The sequence below is a fragment of the Helianthus annuus genome, chromosome 2 (assembly GCF_002127325.2).
Source record: "Helianthus annuus cultivar XRQ/B chromosome 2, HanXRQr2.0-SUNRISE, whole genome shotgun sequence".
In the NCBI taxonomy this organism is placed as follows: Eukaryota; Viridiplantae; Streptophyta; class Magnoliopsida; order Asterales; family Asteraceae; genus Helianthus; species Helianthus annuus.
In genome coordinates this window covers 114,097,464-114,104,796 of record NC_035434.2, presented here as the reverse complement: position 1 = coordinate 114,104,796, position 7,333 = coordinate 114,097,464, and the positions used below count along the sequence as shown (strand labels likewise).

The following is a 7,333-nucleotide window of genomic DNA, read 5'->3' as shown; positions in this document are numbered from 1 at the left end:
AGTCTTCGCCAAGGCGTTAACGGGTGAGAACCAATAGTAGGACAAAGTATTTATCTTTTTTTAGTAGTACAAAATGTTTTTATCTTTTTTTAGTTAGTCGCATCAAGCTACATTGCCCATTTTTCTGTTAAACAACTATACACTTTTGAAGGTGTATTTAGTTAAAGCCACAGTTGTTACATGACAACGCTTTTGCAATTTTTAGTTAAACCACTCATAGTCTAATGATACTAGGAGCAAACCCAATTTGAAAGAATCGATTAAATCGTTACACCTCACTTTTGCCCATTTTATAGAAAATAAGTACCTAAATCATATGGACTACTGTTGGAGAAATACTTAATTCACTTTACCTATTTTCAACTCACTTTTACGACATTTTTTATCGGGTAGTAGTAACCGAAATCACAAACTAAAGGGTCGGCGTCAGTGTTACCATAAACCCAATGTACCTGAACGCACTACCCAAGCTACGCCCCGAGTACCCGTACCCTGATCAAATAATGAGAAAAGGTAAAACTTTTGGTGATGAACTGATCATGAGTTTGATGTAAAGCAAAGATTTTTACCAACAACTTTGACCAAGACAAAGTCCTTTATGTCACAACACATTATAGAGGTAACAATTATGCACCCATATAGACATGTACCACCACTCCCACAATATAAAACACAAAACCCCCAAATAAGATCTCACACATGAACAAGCCACCCACTGATTTTATTCACTTCAAGAGCATGCAAAACAATCCCTATGCAAACCTCTTACTAAAAAAACCCCAAATTATTATTACTATTATTATCACCCATCTCTACCCTCTTTCCCACCAATCTTGATCTAAACAACAACAAGATTCATATCTTTCTCACGTGGGTATCCTCAAAAATGTCCGAGGATGTCGGAACCAGCACCTGTAAACCAAAAACCTCCGTCACCGGCGAGTATTCCGTCACAAACCCAGATCAAGTACTCGAAAACGTCCTCGAAAACGTTCTAATTTTCCTAACCTCACGGCGTGACCGTAACGCCGTTTCACTAGTCTCCAAATCATGGCACCGTGCGGAAGCACACACTAGATCCGACCTCTTTATCGGAAACTGTTACAGTGTGGCTCCGGTTCGTGTGACCGGCCGGTTCAAGAGAATCCGGTCGGTTTGGTTAAAAGGGAAACCCCGGTTCGCTGATTTTAGCTTAATGCCGGCGGATTGGGGTGCGCATTTCACGCCGTGGGCGCACGCTATGGCTGGGGCTTATCGTGCGCTTGAGAAGATTTGTTTGAAACGTATGACGGTTACTAATGATGATCTGGGTATTATTGCTCGCTCGTTTTTGAATTTCAAGGAGATTGTTTTGGTTTGCTGTGATGGGTTTGGTGCTAGAGGGATTGGAGTTATTGCTAGTGAGTGCAGGTAATGTAAATTAGGGTTTTGCTTTTTCAGTTTGTTTTTAGTATGGTTTTGTTTGATTTGAAATTGGGTTGATTTTGAGTATGGGGTTGGTGAAAAGTTGGCTGATTTGGTTTTGTTTTAGTATGGTTTTGTTGAATTTGTGTCTTGATATGAAATTGGTTTGATTTTAAGTATTGGGTTGGTGAAAAGTTAGCTAATCTTGGTTGATTTTATCGAGATTAGGGTTTTGTTTTTTAGTATGTTTTTGTTAAATTCGTGTCTTGATCTGAAATTGGTTTGATTTCATGTATTGGGTTCGTGAAAAGTTTGCTAATTTTGGTATATTTGTTTGAAATTAGTTAGATGTATTTGTGTTTTTATTCTATGTGATGACGTCATCATTGAATCAGGAATCTTCGTGTTCTTGAGCTGAATGAAGATGAGGTTTTGGATGAAGAATTCGATTGGATTTCTTGTTTTCCGATGGAGGGGACTAGCAATTTGGAATCTTTGTGTTTCGATTGTGTCGAATCATCGGTTAATTTTGATGCATTAGAGAGACTAGTGGCGAGATCGCCGTTGCTAAAGAAGCTTAGATTGAATCGTCATGTTTCAATCGGGCAGCTTTATCGGTTGGCTTTGAGAGCGCCTCAGTTGACTGATTTGGGTACCGGCTCGTTCAGTTTACCGGAAGTTATCGGTCAGCAACAAGCCGAAAATCACGAACCGGATTATGGTCATGCTTTTGCTGCGTGCAGATCGATTATTTGTCTTTCAGGGTTTCGGGATCTTGCACCGGAATATCTTCCAGCCATATATCCGGTCTGTGCTAATCTCACCTCATTGAATCTTAGCTATGCTAACATTGATGCACAGCAGCTGAAAGCCGTTATTCGCCACTGTCATAAACTACGGGTTTTTTGGGTACTTTACACAACTTTTAGACACATATTATGCATCTCTATATCTTTATTGATGGTTTAAAGAGTTGTTTAATATGTATATTTTATCTTTTGCCAGACACTTGATTCAATATGTGATGAAGGACTTCAAGCAGTAGCAGATACATGTAAAGATCTTCGCGAGCTTCGTGTATTCCCCATAGATGCTTCTGAAAATGCCGAGGGGCCCGTTTCTGAAGTCGGTCTTCTTGCAATTTCTTTAGGGTGTAGAAAACTAGAATCCGTTCTTTACTTTTGTCAACAGATGACAAATGCAGCGGTTATCGCCATGTCCAAAAACTGCCCGGATCTTGTGGTATTTCGTCTTTGTATAATAGGCCGGTATCGACCCGATCGGGCCACGGGTGAACCCATGGACGAGGGTTTCGGAGCCATTGTCAAGAACTGTAAGAAACTGACTCGGTTAGCTGTTTCTGGTTTGCTAACCGATCGAGCCTTTAGTTACATTGGGCAATATGGTAAATTGGTGCGAACATTATCTGTGGCTTTTGCTGCAGACGGTGATACCGGGCTAAAATACGTGTTGGAAGGGTGCACAAATCTGCAAAAGCTTGAAATCAGAGATAGCCCGTTTGGGGACTCGGGTTTACTGTCGGGTTTGCACCATTTTTACAATATGAGGTTTGTTTGGCTGTCGTCATGCAGAGTGACTAAACAAGGATGTTTGGAAGTTGCTAGAAGATTGCCGAAATTAGTGGTGGAGGTTTTTCGCAGGGATGAGGAGGAAGGAGGCGAGAGGGGCGATTTTGTCAATACGCTTTATATGTACCGGTCACTCGATGGCCCACGAGCAGATGCACCACAATTTGTCAAGATTCTGTGAATTTCAAAGATGTAAGCAGGCAGGCCATCATACCGATTTAAACTGTGTTCATGATATGTTGGGTGCATCTTTCTTCATGAATTTTTAAGAAAATATGATCTTCAACAACGATATTTTAACGCGTATGCTGCACCTTCTCATGCAATAAATGAGTGACAGTTGTTGAAGATCACCGTGGGGCTGTCAAGATCTGTGGGTCACCGAAACTTTGGCTGTTGTTTGGATCAAATACAAGTTTGTAGTGTTTTACACGAAAAAAGATTCGATCTTTGAGGTGGGGTTGATCTTATTTAATGAAGTTTGTTGTTTTACGCGATAAAGATTCGATCTTTGAGGTGGGGTTGATCTTAATTGATGAAGTTTCTCTAAGCAGCAGATGATAGTATTATTTAATTTGGTAGCAGAGAGCTTTGAATCCTGTTACATGTTGTACTCAGATGTTAGTGATACATTCATATCTTCTTTATTTTAGAAGTTTGTTTTAAAGATGTTTTAGTCAGAAGCCCTTGATTTTGTTTAGTTGGAAAAAAAAAAAAGACTTTGGTGCTTCTGTTGTATGCTTGTATCAGCAATGGTCAAATCTGGAGTAATGTACCAGTTCATAAGCATAAAATAGCAAAATTCTTATCAATAAAGATCAACTAGTTTTTTAGGACCCGCGCGTTGTGGCGAGAATATTAAATCGAATAAAAATAGACATAAAACGTTAAATCACGCACATACATTACGGGGTGTTAAGACGTCAAATTTAGAAAAGAACATGTAACAAAATATGTAATTTTATAATGATTCATGATATAAAGTAAAATATTATAGAAAAGATTTGTAAATATGTAAAAACAATTTGAATTTATAATATTCACAAAGTTATTTAAATGATATCATGGTATATATTCCATATCATTTTGGCCAACAAATCTTTTAATAGTGCAAAATATATAATTCTTGAAGTAAAAAATTTCCAGTAATATAATAAATAATAATGTAACACTTTAAAAAAGAAACCAAGGAAGGTTTACCGCAAATCTTGTACTGGAAAATACAAATATATCGTTTAATATTTAAAAAAAAAGCTGCAAAAGACTATTGTTGGTTTTTGGCCGTTGCTTCTCGACGACCACCGCAGCAACTGTTTTTTACGGCCACTCCGTCTTCCATCGATCTTCCTCCGACAGCCGCCCCTAATCTTTTCTGATCCACTCCTGACACTTATACTGAAGTTCCAGCTACATGTCCTTCCATCGCTTCTAATCGGAGCGGATTGTAGGAAATGGGTCACATTTTTTATTAATAAAACTAATAAAAATGAAGATACTCTCTTTAAACATTTGGGAAATTGTACCACATGAACCGTGTACAAATTCAAACGAAAATAAATATGAACTACAACATATTTAAAAAAACAATCGATTCAAACCAATATCTTCAAAAGATAAAGTCTTCAACTTGATCTTTAACCGCGTCTATTTGTATGGTTCGTTGTGTTTTCAGTCCGTTGTGTAGGATTCAACGAGGTCTTGAACCACGTCTTCATGTACAATAATTTTCTACAAAAAGAACAAACAAATGTTGACGATTATGGCTGAGACACGTGTTCAACACGCTTCCCTTAAAACAAATTTCGCGCCTCTACTAAAGACGACGCGTCTGTCTCCCAGGGTATAACAGCCAAAGCAGTCAGTACTGCCGGAAATGGCCACGCGCCCGAGGTTACACCGAATAGAATTATAGTGTTTGAACTTGTGGAAAAATAATGATACGAAGGTGATGTAATCGAGTAGAGAAAACTCATCTCTCTATAATTCCCAACATATGGATGTTCAAGTCTTCACCACTTCTCCAAGAATTCTTCATACATATTATCTTTCTCTTGTAGTTTTCTCATGATTCCAATGAGTCACATAGCCTACCATTTACTACAAGAAAATGTCTATAGTGAAGAGTTTCTTGGTGATTTTATTAGAGACATAAAACTCTAATAAAAGTTTCACTTAATTAGTGATTTAATTAGAGACATAAAACTCTAATAAAAGCTAATCAAGTGACATAAAACTCTACTCAAGAGTTTCACATATGGAGTTTAATTAGTAATTATAATTTCATTCAATTATAAATTAACTAAATATCCATTCACTAATTTTCCCAACAATCCCCCACATGAATGGAGATTGTTCAAAACACTTAAAATTTCCAATGTAACCTCGATAGTTGAGTTTTGCATACGATAGGTAGGTGTTACCCTTTGAACCTTCGCTCATGAAATGCACTTAGCCCACTAGCTCTAAGTAGATCTCGATGTCTTTGAACTCGTCTGCCGTTTGTGTAGACAACAATACACTTCACACAACACTCTCCCTAGCCGGGTCATCTCATCATAGTCGTGTCCAATAATGGTCGTGGAACACTTTCCTGGTTCTGCGAGAGCTCTAGGAATTGTGCCCCCAATTCCATTCGAAGCGACCCCACTTCTCTCCAACATAGGTGATTCTCCTTAGATCATTAAAAGCATTGTGGTTATCGTGATCTATCCAAATCATTTACCACATATTATGCTTAGCCTCACACTTGTCACTTTTAGGAATGGACTAGGAAGTTTATTAATCTTTATAATAAACTACCTTATTAAATGCGTAGGGTTATTCCCCCACAGTGACCTCGCTTATTCATACAATTAGGTTTTCCTATTGAACTCAATTCTTGGGATCTCCAGTCTACTGAGTTAGGTTTCCATCATATGAACTTCATTTTTCAAGGGCTTCAGTCCCATTCCACAACTTGATCTCTAATAAACCCTCAGGTTGTTGGATCCATAACATTAGCAAATAACTTTGCGTATTTGAGATCAGTTGTCATGATGTGTTCTTAACTCATAAGTTAATTTTGCCTATTGTCAACTTCTAAGACTATAACCTCAGTGGCCATCTGAATCTGGTTATAACATATGTCTTCGTAAGATACGTGTATCATTTAAGGCAAACACATCTCCATTATGCACTACGACCTTTGTGTCCTCCACTTAGTCGTCTATTTGCAATGTTAGATTGGATTACAAAATCCTTATTGCTAAAAACAAATGCAAGACATCCCCCACATTTAAGTGTTATTGGATAACATTTAGATGTGTTAATGAGAACCATTTCTACATACCCTTATAGGGTTGTTTCTTAAATGGTTCCTCCCCCACATTTCTTGCCATTTGATCAACATTTCCGTAACACCACTTATGGCGACATTTATACACATATGATTGAACAAGACCAACCTTATTGTATCAGTGAATTCAACTCATATTGCATTAGCTTACACAAGCTTCCGAGCTGACTAAAGCAACACATGCCATTGTCATAAGTTTGTCACCAACTTAGAATAATTCTAATTTAACATCTAGAATAAGCTTAGACAATGAGCTCTCCTCATTAGCTTTTCGAACAAACTTTTAAAAGTTACATGTCATTTCCTTATAATGAATGAAAATTCTCTCTCAACTTTGTCCATACACAAATTCTTTTTGTGTTCATACACATTTGAATGTTTAGAGTTAATTAGTCTCCGTCAAGACCCATAATTAACCAAGTACTACTCTAGCATGCTTTAGACTACAATACTTTAGCATGTGAACAGAAGATGCATCATTCTGATTCTTCACAGCCCTAAGGATATCATAATATCACTTTGCAACATTCATCCCTTGTTAAGACAAAATAATGAGACTTATTTATAATCCTAAAACATCAATATTTAGGAAGGTCTCACAAATTATTGTATATAGCACAAAGCTAAATTTCATCATTCATTTAAGGAACATAACTTGATTACCTTTGATCTCCAACAATCTACCATTGACTCATAAGTACTTAAACATAAGTCTTAATCCAAGTCACTTGGTGAACACATTCATCACCAACAAGATGAATGTTTCTTGTCTACAATCACTATTATGTGTGAGATAGAGTCAATTAGATCGACACTCAACAACATGGCATTCATAATTTTGCCATAAGTGATTTGCACACATCTATTGTTATTCATTAGGAGATATGTATATTTAGGATGCTCTCCCAAATGAATGTAAAATCTCTAAATAGATCTAACAATAATCAAGTGGTAGACGCATCTACTTATAAATCTCGCAAGATTTATTAAAGGTATACAATAACAT

General features: G+C 37.2%; 1 protein-coding gene across 1 annotated transcript; it reads left to right on the top strand.

The window, feature by feature from the left end:
- The first annotated feature begins 648 nt into the window (after positions 1–648).
- On the top strand, positions 649–3,787 carry LOC110920761 (transport inhibitor response 1-like protein). The gene is made up of 3 exons (XM_022164959.2): positions 649–1,410; positions 1,800–2,313; positions 2,410–3,787. The coding sequence occupies exons 1-3, from the start codon at positions 887–889 to the stop codon at positions 3,172–3,174; spliced, it is 1,803 nt and encodes a 600-aa protein (XP_022020651.1). The 5' UTR covers positions 649–886; the 3' UTR covers positions 3,175–3,787.
- The last annotated feature ends 3,546 nt before the right edge of the window (positions 3,788–7,333 follow it).

Bases quoted from the DNA above. Each gene is read 5' to 3' on its own strand.
- LOC110920761 (XM_022164959.2), top strand. From the start codon at position 887: ATGTCCGAGGATGTCGGAACCAGCACCTGTAAACCAAAAACCTCCGTC. The intron at 1,411-1,799 runs GTAATGTAAATT...TCATTGAATCAG, and splicing joins GTTATTGCTAGTGAGTGCAG to GAATCTTCGTGTTCTTGAGC. The intron at 2,314-2,409 runs GTACTTTACACA...ATCTTTTGCCAG, and splicing joins ATAAACTACGGGTTTTTTGG to ACACTTGATTCAATATGTGA.